Genomic DNA, 19,217 nt, shown 5'->3' with positions numbered 1-19,217 from the left:
GGCCAAGAAACGTAAGTTCTCTGGAGTACCATACCTCCAGAAATACCTGGTTAAGAAAATTGGAAAAAAGAAACCATAGGTAAAAATGTTTGCACACAAGTCTGTAACTCATTTCTTTGGCAATGCTTTGGCCAGCAGAGGGCAATGTATTACCAGCCCTAGGTAAGCCTCTCTTGCAATTAAAGGCTGAAGCATAAGCTGCCTATGTTGCTCTGTTTTCCAGCTAGAAACTTAAAACAATCTACAAGTTTAGTTTTTTTTAAGTTCTAACAGAATGATGAACTTTGTCATTTTACTCACTGAAAAACGCTTTAAACGTGATAGAGTAAAAGTAATTGTAGGGACAAGGATTTCTGTCCTTAAGAAGAAAACCCATTACTACTCACCTGCCTTTAATAGGATATGTCCTATTATGGCCTTACTCTTGTGTCTGGACCCTAAGCTGGGATGGTTGTGCAGGCTGAATGTCTCTCTCCATGTGATCCTTCTAATGGTTTTATTTATAATGTCATGGTCTCAGGGTTCCAAGAGGGCAAATCTGGAAGCTGCAAGGGTTCTTAAGGTTTTGCTCAGATGTCCTACAATGTCCGCCACATTTTATTGGTCAAAGCAAGTTGCAGTACCTGCCCAGATTCAAGAGGTGGGCAAAAGACTCCACCTCTAAATGGGAGGAGCTGCAGATAATTTTAATCTACCATCTTTAATCTACCATATCTTCTAATGTGCTTGTAATGATAATGTTTTAACTAGATTTTTATATTTTTCCCTGAAAGTGCATTTGCATTGGTTCTTTCCTTGAAGGCTAATTTAGTATGTGTACCTCAGAGTCCATGGCTTCTTGGACAGTATTTCAAAAAGAAAAGTTGAGGTTACTTTGCAGAGAGGTGTCCCCTGTATGTCCCACTTGAGTCTTGGAGCTGTCATTTTGTTTTGATTATTTCTTATAAAGTGCATCAAAAGTATCATGAATCCATGCTGTTTCTTTTGTACTTCTTATCCTCTATTAATACCCTTTCCCTTTCCATTCTGTTTCCAGAATATTAATGTAGCCTTTCAGTAAAACTGGAAGGAAAGTCTGTTTCTGCTAGTTTGATCCTGAAAGCTGGATAAATTCATTGATCTCTCCAATACTAATGCCTAAAAAGATGTGGAAAGACAATTAGTCTAGATTACCCCTTTGGTAACACCCCCCTCCCCCACTACCATGCTGGTTTGTACTCACTACTCAATATTTCCTTATTTTCAGGATCATAAATGGAAACTATCAGAGCATGAGACCCACATTTACTTACTTAGCTGATTCCTCTCACTAGTTGCCACATATATTTGGACCTCTGTAATCGGTCCCCAACACGAGCTGACCGGTGTGTTCCAGTGTTTTTCAAGACTCCCTGGCCACAAAGGGGAACTGAATATGAACATGCATGCAAACCTCATCAGTTCCCTTTGCAACCAGCTGAAAGTTGTTTTTCATATAGAGGAAACAATGTTTTTCTTTTGAATATAAACAATTGCCAGTATTTCTGCTTCTATTAGATCAGGGGACACACAAGAGAAGACAACACTAAATTGTGAGAAAGGCAGCTTAAAGAGAAAGTAGGAAAACAGCAAAAATTCAATTGAGGAAGAGAAAGAGGTACTGTTGTGTACAGGAAAGGAACAAAGCAGAGATGAGGGATTGGGGTACTAGAAAGTCTTAGTAAGTAATAGAGGCAGGAACTGTATAAAGGAAATGTCTGTAACGGGAAAGGGCCTGTAGTAGCATTGCCAGCAGTATTAACGGAAGCCATTAAAATCTCTTGGCCCAGAAGTTTGCCATTGGATAAAATTTGAAAATAAAACCCATTAGAGTGATGACCATTCCCACCAGAGCTCATGCTGCTACTGAACCAGGGTTTATAGCGAAGGTGCCTTGTCTCCATTTCAGAATGTGATGTGGTGACCCATTTGGCCACTCTGATTACCGAACAAAATGAAGAGTCAATAAGAAAACAAAGAAACCTAAGCACCTAATAGAAATGTCACAGAGTTCCTAGAATCCATCAACTTATTTTAGATCTAGTTTAAATAATCTCTTAGCAATAAAAAATGCCCATTATGTGCTGAGCAAGAGACATAGGTCAAATTTACTACAAAAGAAGATTGAGAGAAACTGCTTGGGGACCACTGACCATACATCAAGCAGCCTCATGTGCACGCGCGCGCGCGCGCGCACACACACACACACACACACACACACACACAAGCATGAGCAGCCCTGAGGGCATTACTGTATTAGCATATGATAGCACAACAGGATCACAGGTGGCCCCCACTTGCCAGTCATTGAGGCAATGAATGTTCTGCAAGACCCAAAATTTCTATTAATGAAATGTAAAGAACATCTGATCCAAAATCTGTTAAATGCTTGAAATACTTTGATACCTTCCCAGCCTGCTGGGCATCCATACTATATCGAAATTAACAAATAACTCTCTGCCTTCTATTTCATTTGAGATCTGTAATTATTAGAAAACCCTCTCTTACTATCTGGTAAAACATGCTGCTTTCACCTTCACCCATCCTCTTTCAGTTTGTTCTCTGAAGCTACACACAGGTTTTTGCTATAATGTCTTTTCCTTTGGTCTTCTGCTCTAAGGCTACATAATCTCATTCTCTCAGCTTTTTCTGGTATCCTGCAAGGTGCCTTCACTGTCCTCTTCTATTTGTTCAACTTTCAGAGTGTGTTTCTGATGAGCACATGATTGGTCTATTACCACACTTGTCCTGGACAGTGCTGTTATTCATGAAAGCTGAAGTTAAATGACCCTTTGTGAGTTACACCCCACCCCCCACCCCCACCTCATTTGTTCCAGATCAGCTTCCACTGTATATCTTCCTAGTTCCAATATTCACCTTCAGTTTCTGGCCATTCCATTTTATACATTTTCCCTTACCATTGGAGTACTTGGATAACATATATTGAATCCTTCTTCCTGGCCAGGTACTCATTCATTAACTCATTTAGTCCTCACAGCAATACCATGAGTTAGGTACTCCTTATTTTCTCAGTGGAAGAAAGCAAGCTAGTCCAAGGTTACATCGTAAGTGGTAGAGTCAGAAATTGAACTTGGGCAGTCTGACTGTGATGTGCAAGACTGCAAGAGCCGCCCTTCTAACCTGGCTGTTACGCTCACTTTCAGTTCTGTTATTTAATGATGTTTAATGTCATTAGGCCAGACAGACTTTTTGGATCCCTCCCTGCCATAATCCCAGCTTACGGCCTTACTGATGGAATGGTAATACTGTTCCATTGCTCAAGACTCTTCTCCTGGACTGTGTCTAAGTGGTCACTACAAACTTCTTCCTATGTTAATACATTTAACAGGTCACCTCATGGCCCAGGAGGCTTTCTGTGCCTTCAAGCATATCTGTACTCAGATATTTGAATTGTGTAGTTTAACTCAAAAAACATTTCTGTGTTCTCAGGGAATGTCTCATCTGGACTCCATTTATGACTAAAATGCCAAGCTAATCATAATTTTTATCTGCAAGTACTTTAGTGTAGTATTAGAGAGCTGTATATCAAAAGGCCACGGTTTATCTAGATTTCTTATTAGAAAGTTTCTTTTAAAGCAGAAGAGAAAACGTCTTAACTTTAGTCGTGGTATGGTGTCTGGCAAAAGAAACCATAAGCAAAGGAAAAGGCAAGACCCACGCTGAGAGAAGTGATTAACAACCCAGATAAACAACAAAAGATTAGTATCCAGAATGTGTAAAGAACTATTTCAACAATTTGAAAGAAATGGGTAAAAGAGAAGCAACTAATTAAGGGGGCAAGGAGAAGAGGCACAGATATGAACAGGCCATTTACCCAAGAAGAAATCTGAATGGAGGAACAAAAAACAAAACATGAACGGATGCTCCATTTCAATTGTAATCAAGGAAACACAAATTAAAACCACAGGGAAGAAGGGCATCTGGGTAGTTCAGCAGTTGAGCATCTGCCTTTGGCTCAGGGCGTTGATCCCTATGATCTCCGGGATCCTGGGATCAAGTTCTACATCAGGTTCCCTATAGGGAGCCTGCTTCTCCCTCTGCCTATGTCTCTGCCTCTCTCTGTGTGTCTTTCATGAATAAATAAATAATTATCTAAAAGAAAAAAACCACAGGGAGATGCCATTTACACCTGCCAGATGGGCAAAAGTTCGTAAATATGATAAAACCAAGTATTGCCAAACAGTTCATGTCTTGCTAGACTCATGTCTCAACTCCTGTCTCTCACTAGTGAGAGAGGTATATAAATTGGTAAAATCACTTTGGAAAGCAGTTTATCACAACAGAGGTAAATTGTGGATGCACATACTCATTACAAGCAAGCATTTCTCCTTCTAGGTGTCAGCCATAGAGAAATTCCACACATGTGCATGGGGCATACAAGAGACCATGGTTTCTAATAGTGAAAAAGTGGAAACCACCTAAGGGCCCCCTGTCAGGTGAAATGGAGAATTGAGCTATTGTTCGTTCCCACAGTAAAACACTGTGTATCAGTGCAATGAATCAATGAGACCTACACTATCAATATAAACAGAAATTGAGTGAAAAAGTAACAAAAGGATGTAGCAATAAGATATTTTTGCGTCCATTTTAAAAACAAAAACTAGTGCATATTGTTATATGTACCTGTGTTATAAAAGTATAAAAATGCACATCAGAATTATATGTACTAACTTCAGGAAAGAAGATACCTCAGAAGGAGCTTTAGTGAAGCTAGCTTTGGGGGTTATGTCTGGATGCAAGAGAACAATTAAGCAAATAGGGCCAAGTGTTAACATCTATGCAGTTTGGGTGATGAGTGCTTGCTGCTTGCTCTGTGGTGTTTTCCCCCATTATTGGATGTTTGAAATGTATTAGAATTTTTTAAAAAATTATATGTGGAATGACCCAAGCAGAGTAAAACTGCAATAGTTAACTGTTGGTCCTACAAAAACTGTATGACTTACTAAAGCAAAAGAGATTCTGTGCATCGTCCATACCTGTATTCAAACCATAATTAGAATCTTTTTTCCAGATCTCATCTTAGGATGGTTATTTATGCATTTCCTTGGCCAGAAGCAAAATTAATAAGGATGAGGTGCTCTAAAACCTAATTTTCCCCCATTCATTTTGTATGCTTTTGTACTAGATTACGATCCATGTTTCATGCAGAGCTTTGTCAGAGTGTGCAAATGTGCCACAGCTAGAAAACCAGTCTTTTAAGATTTTGGCTTTTTGACCTCACAGATTTTGGATGAGTGATAAGCAGAATTTTTTGCCTCAAGTGCATATTATTGCCAATTTATGGGTTTTTTAAAGACATTTCTGTAGTTAACCATTATGCTTTGGCAGAAGGAAATGAAAACAAAAAGCATGGTCTTAGCAGAGACAATGTCTATGGAGTCAAAGTCTACTGACTCGCATCCCCTCCTATGTAAAAGGCAATTTTACTTAGAACTGCTGTAATGTAGATTAAATGATGATAATGTGTGTCTAGCATCTAGCAGCTAAAGGGCACATAAATATCTCTGACTTTGCTTCTCATTTTCTTGCATGTGAACTTGAAAGGGGGGAAATAAGAAGCATACCAGAAGTTTAGGAGAAACCTAGCACTTCCTTTCCAGCTCTGAGTCTTTTGTTACCACCACCCACCCAACCCTCCAGTCTTCTAACAAACCAAACTGAACCGAGGAACTGCAACAGCCACATACTGGTGTGTGCGCTCAACAGGGCCACATAGCTATGAACTGCAACAGCCACATACTGGTGTGTGCACTCAACAGGGCCACATAGCTATGAACTGCAACAGCCACATACTGGTGTGTGCGCTCAACAGGGCCACATAGCTATGAAAAAAGACGTTGCCTCAGCCAACGTGAGAGCATGCATTAGTTTCTATCTCATCTGAGTTGACAGAATTCAGGTTATATTCTGAGTTTTGAAAACTTTCTTCTGATGAAAAAATAGAAGTTTCTTTGCAAGTTATGACGTCTATTGGCACCTGACCTAAAAGGCTCTCCTAGTAGATGTCACATCTGTTGTGAATATCTTTCCCACCTTGTGCTTTTGCATTTATGTTTGTGGTTTTTGACCAAAAAAAATAAGCTATGCATTTTCCCAATAGTTATTTCTATTGTTTTATTAATAGAAGGTTCTTGCCCATCCACAGAGGAGTTAGTCACCTATCTTTAAGTCTTTTCATGGTTCCATTATTTACACTTAACAATCTAATCCACTTTATAATGTTTTGTGTGTGCCATGAGGTGAGGCTATAAGCTGGCTTTTGATTAAGAAGCACCACACTCTTTATTAATCCATCCCTTCCTTCCCCCATGCTTTTCATGATGTCTCTTTTATTTGCAGTGGTTCTTTCTCAGGAAAGAAAGTGTATCACAGTCACTCAGGAAACCTCAAAAATCCACTTAACTCCACTTTGCAAGATTCTAGCACGTCTTGAATAACAGAATCTTAGGTTTCCCACTGATTGTTCCTGCCCCTGCTCTTTAGAGAGCCGTTAATTATGTCACATAATCTTCTGGATCATGGAGGGTCTGCTTAGAGATGTGTATTCTCTTCTACTGATAAACTTATCCTTGCATCTGCTGCACAATGTCCTCCTTATTGAAAGATAAGAATATATTTTAATATCTGGTAAAATAAGTTCCCATTCATATTTCAAAAACCTAAAATATTGCCTGTTAACATGTTTCTCCAAAATCCAAGGGGCCTGTTGGGAGAACTCTGTTTCATGCTGTTTTTTCCTTGTGGGTAACTTTTAGTAAGGCTGTGCTTCAAAGAGTTGTAATTATATTAGTTCTACTTTTATATCAGCAGGACTGAACAATCCATTTTTTTAAAAAGTTAAAAATAAAACCTTCTGACCTTCAACAAAATTTCCTTTTTCTATTGACCTGATCTTAGAAATTCAACCGTCATCAAACCCAGCTCTGCACAGAATACTTTTCCAAATGAACAGTAGCACTCAGCATTAGGTCCCAGTCTGGCAGCCAGGCAGTTAATTTTGCCCTTGTTTACTTTTGCATATGTGAGATGCTATTTGGAAACTTGTTCTGAGTATCTTTTACAAGGTGAGGATATATATACACTTGGGAATTTCCTTTTTCTGCATGCTTCTAGACGTTGGGTTGGGGGAGGTAGGGACAAGTGTTTCCTGCTTGCAAACACTTATGTTCAGTAAGAAATAAAGGCTATATATATATAATAAATAGCCTTAAATTTAGTTAAGTCAGTAGCATGTTAAGAATTTACAAACATTCTCAGGATTCAGGTTACTCTAAGACATGTTATTAGTAAAACTTCTATCAGTAAACAAAATCCATCATAGCTTACGCTGATTGACTTTTATCAAAATTTATTTTATCACAAATATCATACCAAGAATTAACCCAGTGTACCTTTTAATTTTTTTAAAAGAATGCCATTGTGTGGGGAGCCTGGGTGGCTCAGTCAGTTAAGTGTCTGACTCTTGATTTCTGCTCAGATCGTGATCTTAGGGTCCTGGGACCTGCCAGTATCAGGTTCCTCACTTAGCGGGGAGTCTGCTTGAAGATTCTTTGCCTCTCTCTCTCTGCCCCTTCCCCTGCTTATGTGCTCTTGTTCTCTCTCAAAATAAATAAGTCTTAAAAAAATAGTAAGAATACCATTGTGCTGGGCTTTATAGGGATCATCTAATATAAATCATGAGACAGCTTCTAGAACTATGAGTGTATATTTTTAATGTTCCATAAAACTAATAATAATAATAATGTAATTTAACTATTCAAACTGTATGTTTATAGAAGAGATATGTAGAGATATAAAATGCTTACCAGTAATGTAAAAAAAAAAAAAATCTTTGTAACTTTGAGAACTTAAGGGAAAATCAGTATCATCATATTTTATGACCATACAACTAGAAATGCTAAATTTCAGTTTGGTGGTATTTGCTAACATCGTCAGAGCAAAGTAATAGAAGTTTTTTTCTGAGCTGCTAATTTTTCTGCAAATTTCCATTTTTCTTCTCAAATGTTTCTTGTTTTTTTAGTATAATTCTGCTTCGACCTGTTCTTCTTTTTTTAATTTTTATTTTTATTTATGATAGTCACAGAGAGAGAGAGAGAGAGGCAGAGACATAGGCAGAGGGAGAAGCAGGCTCCATGCACCGGGAGCCCGACGTGGAATTCGATCCCAGGTCTCCAGGATCACGCCCTGGGCCAAAGGCAGGCGCTGAACCGCTGCGCCACCCAGGGATCCCTCAACCTGTTCTTTATTCAGTCATATGCACTTACTGAAATAGAGCTGTGCACTAATTGTATAAAAGCCAAATCTCATTAAAATAAATTCAGCCCAACAAAATTCTTCATACTCTCTAACTTTGATTCCCCAGCCAATTGCCCACCTGAAGTTTGAAGAATTATTCTAACTATAAGAAATTCTCCTATTCTGTGACAAACTTATGAATGCTTCCTTGGACTTCTCATAACAAATTTTACGTATTTACTCAGTGGCATTCTGGTCCTGTGACAAAAAAAAACTGAATAAATGCTGAACAAACTTCTAAAAATGGTTGCCTTAATGACATCTCCTGTTTACAGTTGTATGATGTTCTATGCAGCTATTTCGAGATACATTGACTAGGAAAAAAATACACCCACTTTTTCAATTCTGTTAGGCATGCCCCCCCATCTCATTCATCTGCTCATTCGTTCATTCATTCAGTTATTCAACAGATACCTGTTAGTCGCCTGTGTGCCTCGCAATGCACTAAGCTCCCAAGAGCCCTTGCCAAATAAGAGCCCTTTCTTTTAGAGCTTACTCTCCAATTAATTTTGAGCATGCATGAAAACTTCAGAATTTTCTCCCTTTAATTCTAATCTGTAAGTTGTCTTTGTTAGTATAAAATATTTCAAACACTCAGGAATATACCAAAAATATTGTTAGTATGAAATATTTCAAACACTCAAGAATATACCAAAAATAATAGAACAAATACCCAAGTACTATCACATAGGTTAACAGACATTAACATTTTGCCATGTTTGCTTCAAATCACTCCAGCTATAACCATTAAGTTGGGATGTTATGCTGTGTATATTATGCACATTTTGTACTTGTATTGCATATCTATATGGTATTTTATATGTTTTGTATTTTACATAAATGATTTCACATGGTGTGTACCCTTTTGCAGTTGGATTTGGGAGGGTTGATTTCTATTCAACATTGTTTTTTATAATTTTCCATGTTGATGCATGCAGGTATAATTTATTTCATTGAAGCACTGTGTAATACTCTATTTTGTGAATAAGCCACAATTTATTTCTCCATTCCTTTGCTGATGCATAGTCAAATTGTTTCCAATTGTTTTCTTATATATGTGTGTGAGTGGTTCTGTCGGGTATATGCCCAGTAGCAGACTTGGCAGATCCTAAGAGTGTGCCTATTTTCAATTTTACTCTATCAAAGTGTGGTCCAAGATGGCAGAGTCATTTACAAATCTGTTTTAAGTAAAGTGTGGGTTCAAGTCTTGTTGGTAGGTTATCATTCCTTAGCTTGTCTGTTGTTAGATTTTACTGTGTAGTGTTTAAATTCTTATTATTTGATCAGTGATAGATAATGGATGATTTCATTTTTAATTAGAATTTTATTTCATCTGTTAATCATGGTTTAGGCATAAATGAATAAGGTAGCAAATTATACAGGCTTTTTAAATGACAAAGAACAGACATTTTCTAACATTTTTGTCGGTCTGCCAATCATTTAACTTAATTTTATTTTTATTTTTTTAAGATTTTATTTATTTACTCATGAGAAAAACAGAGAGAGAGGCAAAGACGTAGGCAGAGGGAGAAGCAGGCTTCCTGTGGGGAGCCCGATGTGGGACTCAATCCCTAAACTGGGATCACGCCCTGAGCCAGACACTCAATCGCTCAGCTACCCAGGCATCCCCCTAACTTACTTTTAAGCATACCTTAAATTAGTATTAAGTGCTTGATTTTGAGTAACTATGTTAGTGGCTTGAGAAACCATGACATTTTAATTATTCTGTTGTTAAAACCATAAATTTCATGTAACTTTATAATCTATGTTAAGAGTAGTAGCTTAACAGCATATTTTGAAAAGATTTTACATACAGATTTAAAATCTAGTGATGAGTATGAACTTTTCTTTTCCTTGAAAGATTTTACAACTAAGCAAATGAAATATCACAAATAAGCAAAGAGCTTTGAGCAGATCTGAGCTTTGCAAATGCTAGAGCTTTGTTTCATAAATTTTAGTTCTTTAAGGTATTAAGAAGTTATATTTTCTCATTCTTTTTAATGTGTTTACCTCAAGTGCTTTAAGAAGTAGGCTGAATTTTAGCTGCAACAGATGTATCATGCAGGGAATATCCTGGTTTAAATTCTGAAGTACTTTCACTTCTGCTTGCTTCCCCTTGAAATCGTCTAGAAAGAAGTTGGCACATTATTTTGCGGATGTTACTGGACATCAGGAAATACATGACTGGATCTAAGCAGCTATTGAAAGATGAGAAAACCAACATGATCTCGTTGGTTTTGTGAATGATTTCCTTCCAATAGCAAGAAGACCCATTTAGCTGTGAAGAAATATAGACAAATCGGAAGGCATGATAGGGAACAAAACATACAGTAAAAATGATAAGTACGATAAAGGAATTCCGGGCTGTTTTGGCATATTTACCAGAGTTGGGAAATTTTGACCTCCTTTTGGAAATCCTCAGTAGATTCTTGCCGATCTTAATATATGAAAGGATTATTAGTAAGAAAATTAGCCAAAACATTACCACAAGGGCATAGTTAAAAATTGCTTCTCCTTTGGCATTACGCTTCTCTCTATAATGGAAACACATTGTGGAATCATGATCTCTTCTCTTAGGGGTTAAAATAATCATAACTAAAAATACACCAAGAGCAACTATCCATACTATACAGCAAACGTAAATACTTTGTTTAGTTGTTGTTGTCCTCCGTTGTTGTATAGACCGATTAATTTTTATGTAGCGATCCAAACTGATGAATCCAAGCAAAATAATGCTAATGTACATGTTCATATAAAATAGTGTTCCCACAACCTTACAAAGGATCACACCAAGTGTCCACTGGTTCCCATTAATGTGATACATTATTCGGAAAGGCAGGCAGAAGATCAGTAAGAGATCTGCAATGGCTACATTCAGAAGGTAAATCTGTATGGAATTTCTTTTGCGGTGGATACCCAGAAATACATAGAGGGCAATTATGTTTCCAATTAGTCCCACGATGAAAATGACAGAGTAGGATATTGTTAGCATGCTAGAGAGTAGTTTCTCATCCATGGAACAGTTATTTCCTGGGACATGACTGCTTTGGTTAGCCATTACGATCACTTCCTGGGAGGAGTAAGGCCAGCTGTGGGCTGAAGTGGTCGTCGTTGTTACATGTGACTTCTCATTGTCCGGTGTAGGCGTCAAAAAGTGGAGGTGCTAAGTGGCATGTTCCTTGTGTGTAGCTTTTATGTCTTCAGATTTTTCCTACAACAGAATTGCACCACTGAGTCATTTGCCATTTTAGTAACAGTCACTTTAACTCAAAGTTCAAATAATAAATTATTTTTAGATGTGAGGAACATTGAGTATCTACACTAGGTATGTAGCAGCATTACGGTCTCATAAAACAAGCAGTAAATGTAGTAGAGTCTTCGGGAATGTCCTGCTCTAACCTTTCCTATGGCTCTGGTATACTTCAAGGTTTGTTTTATTTAACCTTCCCTGGGGAGTTTGTAATGAGAATAGAGATGGAGGTCAAGAGAAATGACAGCTCCCATTGTTCAAAGATAAGGGTCAGTTTACCTAAAGGTAGTTACAGCCATGAGTGCGTTGGGCCCACTGCTGACCCCTGCCCAGCTCCATGCCTTGACGCCTTCCCTTGTAAATGGTATTCATTCCTTTTGACTAAGAAAGGGTGTTACACAGTATAGGACAGATAAACTGTGGCAGTCTTCCATTCCAGGGTGAGAATAAAGGAAAAAGTCCTCAATTTCTTCTTTTACAACCTAAGACCAAGTTGGATATATTAAAAATCATTTGCCTACAGGACAGGCTGACCAAAAGAGCAGAGCACGTTAGACAGATTCTTGTAACCCTGCAACCGGAGAGTAAAGTAGCCAAGCAAGCAAGTGGGCGGCAGTGTCTGCCAATTAGGCCAGGCAGTCTCCTGACCTAGAAACGTACAGTGATAATGTAGATGGAAAACAGGATGTGCATTCCAGGATTTTGAAATAACTAACTGCAGTTTACTATGCCCTGAGTTAGGTAACTTGCAACTGTTGCTAGAACCTTGTCAGAGACAGTGTATGAACTACACTTGTTTGTGGCAGCAGAGAATGTTAACAATGCTACCTGTTCTTGGCCCTTTCCTGGGCATTGACTACTATGAAGAATTCAGTCTGAGAGGCCATAATAAGGAGCTAGAAGACACGAAGAGAGGGTTCCAGGAGGCCTTATCCCTTTCCTTTCTTAGTGACTGCCCCATTTCTCTATAGCAGCCTCTTGGCAGATGTAACATAAAGATGTTCAGAGCAAGGTTACCAGAACCAGACTAACTCTGTGACCTTGATTCAACCAATTAATCTTTTCTAAGTCTCCTTTTTCTTACCTATAGAAATGTAAAATGTGTATGAAGAACTTAACCCTAGCACATAAAAGTACTCCATGAAAATTGACTTTTAAAAAAACACCTTTGGACTAACCTCATTGTAGTAAATTTTCTACACCTGGCTAAATACTACATGGAAAATGAAGGTGAACAAGACCAAGATCCTGCTCTCAGTAAACCTTTTTGTAGGCATGTGGGATTTGAATTACAGTAACTTCTTGATGTCACATGCTACGCAGAAAAAAACATTTGGAAGAACGTAGCCTTTCTTGAAATCCTATCTCTAATTTGATAGAGAAGAACTCATGTCATGGAGGGTAAAATTCCAGCTTAAAATGTTGTCAAAGAGAGAAAATTGATTCCAGGGAAAAGGAACCTACTCATGAAGAGGAAGTTATGTAATCCCTGATAAGAGCCTGTCACCAGAGCTCAGGTCCATGGAGAGAGGGAGGCAGGAGGCAAGTCTAGTCTCTATCCTGTGTCTCAACTGCAGGAAGAGTGATGTTCGCAACATTTATAGAAACTTACAGGCGTGTCTTTGGTGATTTGAGATTCTAGAAGGAAAGGGCCATCGAGGAAGAATGGCAAGCTGCCAAAAAATTAAGCTGGTAAATGCGATCTGGATTACCAGGAAGAGGAAAAGAGTGCCTGAAGGAGGGATTAGCTTCCTGTGGTTACGTGGGGAGCTTACAGAAGCTCAGGTGGAAACCTCTCATAACCACCAGTGAAAGGGCACTTGATGGCAAGTGACATGATTTTGAGAGCTCAGATAGCTGAAATGACTGTAAGAACTCCTCTGTAAGCAGTTCTTTTTTTTTTTTCCTTCTCCCATGCTGCATTTTAAACTCCATTAGGATTAGGAACCTCATCTTTTTTGTTTACCTCTGTACCAAGTGCTCAGCCCAATAAATATTATTGAATGAAAGAGGGAATTTAGTAGAAAAGTATAGGTGAAGTTATCCAAGTGGATCTCAAAATCAGTTGTTCAAGAACAGGAGGGGCTTTAGCACATTAAGAAACGAAATTGCAATTGACCATCGTTGCTGTGTTGACAGCCTGTTGTGGCTGCAGCAAAAACTAACCCCATTCTTTGGTTGAAGTCATAGACAGGGAGTGTCTTAAGTGAAGACCGCTACTACTAATCTGAAGGGTGTTACTGCCTGCCCCAAGCCAGCAGAACCTCACCTGGAATGCAGTGTTTCATCCCAACAGCACACTTGAAAACTGCCACAGAACAAATGGGGGAGAAAAGCCCAATTCATGTCATAGGAGTGAGCTGAAGGAAACAGGCACCTTACCCTGGTGATGGGAAAGCTTTGCAAAGCCACAGAGAAAAGGATTGCACCTTGTGATCTGTGTTTTCAGAAAGCAGAACAAGGACTAATGAGTAGAACTGCAGAGACAGATGTTGCCTCCAATTAAGGAAATGCTGTTTTAGAATGAAACAGTCTATCTTGGGAGGCAGTGGGGGTCTTACCACCAGAGATCTCAAGACTGACACTGGTTGGGTCATTTGCAGAAGAGACACTCAGTGGCTCTCAATCTGGGCTACATATTAGAATCCCTTTGAGGGCTTTTTAAGGATACCAGTGCCTGGCTCCAACCCCAGATATTCTGATTTAATTGGTCTGGAATGGGCTCCAGGCAATGGCTTCCTTCAAAAGGTCCTCAGGGGATTCTAATGTGCAGCCAGTAGTGAACCCTTGAGCTAGATGGCTGGACCATTAACTAATATTTATTTAGCAGTTGCTGTGCACCAGGCAGTGGGTTAAGCACATTTATATTACTTCATTTGCCTAATCCTTATAGTAACCTTGTGATCTAAGTATTACAGAAGACCGTAATGTGGGGATCCCTGGGTGGCTCAGTGGTTTAATGCCTGCCTTCCCCCCAGAGTGTGATCCTAGAGTCCTGGGATCGAGTCCCATGTCGGGCTCCTTGTATGGAGCCTGCTTCTCCCTCTGCCTGTGTCTCTGCCTCTCTCTCTGTATGTGTCTCTCATGAAAAAATAAATAAAATCTTTAAAAGAAAAAAAAAGACGTAATGAGAGATGAAAAGGTTGTGAACTTTACCTAGGACCACACAGCTCTTAAATGGCAGTACCCAAGCTGGGGCTCAGATCTGACTAGCTTTTAGGGTCCATGATCCTTTTCGCTAAACCTCACTCCTCCTAATCACGTAGGATCAGCATTTCCTTTTTTAATGCTGAGTTCTGTCAGCAGTATTTGGACATGATTCCTTTAACATTATCTGCATTAGCAATTTTTTAAAAGACTTTATTTTTAAGTAATCTCTACATCCAACATGGGGCTCAAACTCACAACTTCCAGAATAAGAGTCACATACTCTACTGACTGAGCCAGCCAATTGTCCCTCACACTAGTAATTTTAAGAAGGGATTATACTTTCTAGTTTTTCTTCTTTGGAAAAGGTATTAATCTTTTCATTTGCTCTGTCCATTTTAGTAAGTTAAGTCCAGAATTGACAGAATCATAAATTATTCATCAGAACATTCAACACATCTCCCAGAGCATATCATTTCAAACTTACTTCTAGGCCTGCAAACCATCATCAAGATATTTCTAGAAAGCTGTTAGCACAAAGCATATATCCTGAAACCATTTGCCCCAGCTCTAATCTTCCAATAAAATAAATCAATAATAGTTGGACAGGGTTGCCAATAAACCTTTCCGGTTTCGCTTTATTTGTAAGCTTAAAGAAAATAAGGCAAAAGCAATGCATTTATTTAAATAGTAATAGTGCCCATCATTTAGAGCTGTGTATTAGATGGCTGGTGTCCAGTCATTTACTAACGAATTAACAGATTAGATTCTGTTTTACACTTAATGGCTGATTTTCACCTCCATTACACTGTGTCAATCTCTCCCTGTTCTTAAGGCCATTTACTGATGTATTAAAAACGACTCATTTGATTTGTTAACACTGGCCAATGAGGACAAGAAACAAACCACTGGTGTTCATGTAGTGGACTAATTTCCCCATGGGTATTACTTGTGACTTGTGTACTGTATTGAAGTGGTCACAATGGTTTTCTGATAGTAGATGGAAAAAGGGTTTTTTAAGGTTGTTACTTGACAAATCCTGAAGTTTGTCCCCTATGTGAGTGCTGCATAGTACCCAGCACTATCACCCCGCCGGCCAGTGGTTTTCAACTGGCTTATGATGGAACTTCTGTACTAGAGGGCAGCACCCAGCAGATTCCACTGTGGCCTCCAAAGAGCAAAAGCTTTGTAAATGGCACTCTGGGTATGTTTGTGAAAACATCACGTTGCTATGTGAAAATACATACCTACTTGGCAGTGGTAGCAACTTTTCCCTGTAGTTTGATTTGGTAGCAGCTGAATCATTCAGGCCATGCTTCAAAAATTGCATTAATTGCTGCATACAGAATAAAAATTGCAAGCATGTTACTATGGAAATCATACTATTAGTAGTATTTTAGGTTTTGTTATAAACTTAACTGTGTCTAAAAACAACACATTTTAGAAAATTTCAGCTGAATTAACTAACATGTATTTTGCTTTTTCTTTTCTCTAATATTCACCTTATTTACTTCTGAAACACCAAACTTAACATTTATTTCATCTGGCAATTATCGTAAAATAATCACAATATAATAAAGTATAGCCAGTGCAAATAGGGAAACAACAAAACAATAAAGTTAACAAGTGATCATTTATAATACATTGGAGATAAAATTTGTTGCACACGACAATAACTTCTCATGAGTTCAAGTGGTTCTCCAAGTCTTTATGGCAATACACAAAGGACAGTATAAGCAATGTGACAGTATTGGTAGTATAAGCTTCAGTACCCACAGTGTCTTCAAGTAACTAAGAAGACAGCCTCATTTTAAGTCAAATCAAGGCAGAGGGGTCATTCAAGCAGTTTACTCAGGGCTCTAAAAAGCAAAGCACTAGTCAATTGAAGCAGGTTTCACTTTTAGTATTCAGATCATCACATTTTAACCGAAATAATGGGTCATTTATATAGTTGAAATCAAGGAGTACTCACAGGTCAGGCTCTCATGCAGTAAAAGCAGAACACTAAGCTTCCCTAAACACAGAGACTTGTCTTTCTGTGTCAGCTGGGCTCCTCCATCCGGTCGTGGTACAATTGGTTGAGGTCGTTTTGTTTTTTTTTTTTTTTTTAATTTGCATGTAGTAATAAGGTTGGGGATTTTTTCCCTTTTCTTTCTTTTTTCAATATGCTGTTCCTCTGATTCCTTGTGAAAATGGTAAAAAGCCCACCAGCATGCAACCACTTTATGTGTAAGCTCAGTCAACACTTCATAAAATTATTTTTATCTTTTCTGTGAATACCTTTCACCTTGACAATCGTAGGAAGTCTTCCCTTATACCCCCAAATAAAGAAGTTTTACGAATTCTAAGCATAATTATGCATTTTCTATTTTTGCCTAAGAAATGATGCATAGTAAGCACTGAATATCTATTTCTTTCATGATTCATTTTAAAAATTAAGTTATCTACATAAAATGGCATTCCTGTATTGAATGTACTAACATCAGTAATGAATTATTTTATTCCTTAGTTTTTTAAGCTTTATTTGATCTGTGTGTTATTTTAGTAGACTTTCATGTATTCCTTTAAGACCTTGGATTTATTTTCTAAAACAGTGTTACAATCTTAGGACTAGATGAGATCTGTGATGGTATTCTCCCCTTTTTGTCACTACGATAAATTCTCCCAAGTAAATTGAGATCTCTGTTTTTAAAGATAATAATAAAGGAATTCTACAGTTTTTATTTTGGTCCCAGTCCAGATTTAATGACTGTCCATCTATGTATCTGCTGGCTCTGCAATTTCATGGCATTTCCCTTTTTTCATTGTCATCTGAAATGAAAGATTAGTTTTTATTCTCCCCATATAATCGTTACCCTGCAGCTTTGTTTACACTAAATAATATTTAACTCACTGGGCTTTATCTAACATTTTAATTATTTCTGGATACATTCACTCTTTTAAATGCATATTCTCCAGGGCTTTTTTGTTGTTGTTATGAATATTACACATGGGACAGAATATTTTAAAATTGCTAGGATGAAAATATGTCATAGCTCTTACTTCCCCTTTGAACCCCTGAGAAGGAAGAGAATTACCGTTTTGGTCTGGCAGGAATTTTGTGTGTGTGTGGTAAACAACAACAAAAACAACCACACAATATTAAACTTGCTATCTTAATTATTTTTAAACAGTTCAGGAGTGTAAAAAAAAAAAAATATATATATATATATATATATATATATATATTGTTGTGCAGCAGATCTCTGGAACTTTTTCATCACCCGAAACTGAAACTCTGTTGGCAGTTACCTTTCTACTTTATGTGACTTGGCTATTGTAGATAATTCATTTGAGTGGAATCATACTGCATCTGTCCTTTTCTGACTGGCTTTTTTGTTTAGCATAATATCCTCAAGATTCACCCATATTCTAGCATATGACAGAACTTCCTTTTTTTAAGGCTGCATAATGTTTCATTGTATGTGTATATATCACATTTTCTTTATTTATCTGTCAGTGGACATTTGAGTTACTTCCACCTCTTGGCTGTTGTGAATAATAATGCGATAAACATGGCTGTGCAAATGTATTTTTTTGTGATCCTGGCAGAATTTTTTGTAGAACTAATTAGGTATTTTTTAGCATTCTATTTCACTAAATCTAATATAAATATTTTTATATTGTACTGTTTTTCCACACCCTAGCCTCTGTTTTTTCTTTTTTTTTTTTAAGATTTCATTTATTTATTCATGAGAGACACAGAAAGAGAGAGAGGCAGAGATACAGGCAGAGAGAGAAGCAGGCTCCATGCAGGGAGCCCGATGTGGGACTTGATCCCGGGACTCCAGGATCACGCCCTGGGCAGAAGGCTGGCACTTAACCACTGAGCCACCCAGGCATCCCAGTTTTCGAAATAACCAATTCTGTTTTAATCTTAAGTGCCCTGGTGGCCCTACTATGACCAGATTTGAGTATACATGCAGTCCCCAACTTACAGTGGTTCAACTTAGGATTTTTTGACTTTGCAGTGGCACAAAAGCAATATGCATTCAGTAGAAACTGCAGTTCAAATTTTGATCTCTTCCCAGCAAGGGATATGTGGCATGGTCCTCTGTCATGTTGCTGGGCAGTATCTCCCAATCAGTTTCACCATCATGAGAGTCAATAACTGATACACTTATAACCATTCTATACCCATTACAGTCATTCTCTTTTTCACTTTGGGAGTAGTATCCAAAAAATCACATGAGATATTTAGCACTTTATTATAAAATATGCTTTGTGTCAGATGAGTTTGCCCAACTGGAAGCTAATGTAAGTGTTCTGATCATGTTTAAGGTAGGCTAGGCTAAGCTATGAGATTCGGAAGGTTAGGTATAAATGCTTTTTCAACTTACAGTATTTTCAATGTATGATGGATTTATCAGGACATGACCCCATTGCATATTGAGGAAGATCTGTAATCTTTTTCTGGTTCTTCCTTAACATGAGCTTTTTCCTATTC

The 19,217-nt window shown here is 38.0% G+C and overlaps 2 protein-coding genes across 9 annotated transcripts in view; one reads left to right on the top strand and one right to left on the bottom strand.

Moving 5' to 3' along the window:
• CASK (calcium/calmodulin dependent serine protein kinase) overlaps positions 1–19,217 on the top strand; it is a 345,585-nt gene that overhangs the window by 188,836 nt on the left and 137,532 nt on the right. The window lies entirely within an intron of this gene.
• Positions 9,165–16,769, bottom strand: GPR34 (G protein-coupled receptor 34). The gene is made up of 3 exons (XM_041740873.1): positions 16,704–16,769; positions 15,979–16,067; positions 9,165–11,545 (listed from the first exon to the last, which is right to left on the bottom strand). Exon 3 carries the CDS (start codon positions 11,390–11,392, stop codon positions 10,355–10,357), a length of 1,038 nt encoding a protein of 345 aa, XP_041596807.1. The 5' UTR covers positions 11,393–11,545; positions 15,979–16,067; positions 16,704–16,769; the 3' UTR covers positions 9,165–10,354.

Source organism: Vulpes lagopus, chromosome X, assembly GCF_018345385.1.
Source record: "Vulpes lagopus strain Blue_001 chromosome X, ASM1834538v1, whole genome shotgun sequence".
Classification (NCBI taxonomy): Eukaryota; Metazoa; Chordata; class Mammalia; order Carnivora; family Canidae; genus Vulpes; species Vulpes lagopus.
The sequence above is the reverse complement of the archived record's forward strand: the minus strand, read 5'-3'. Positions and strand labels throughout refer to the sequence as shown.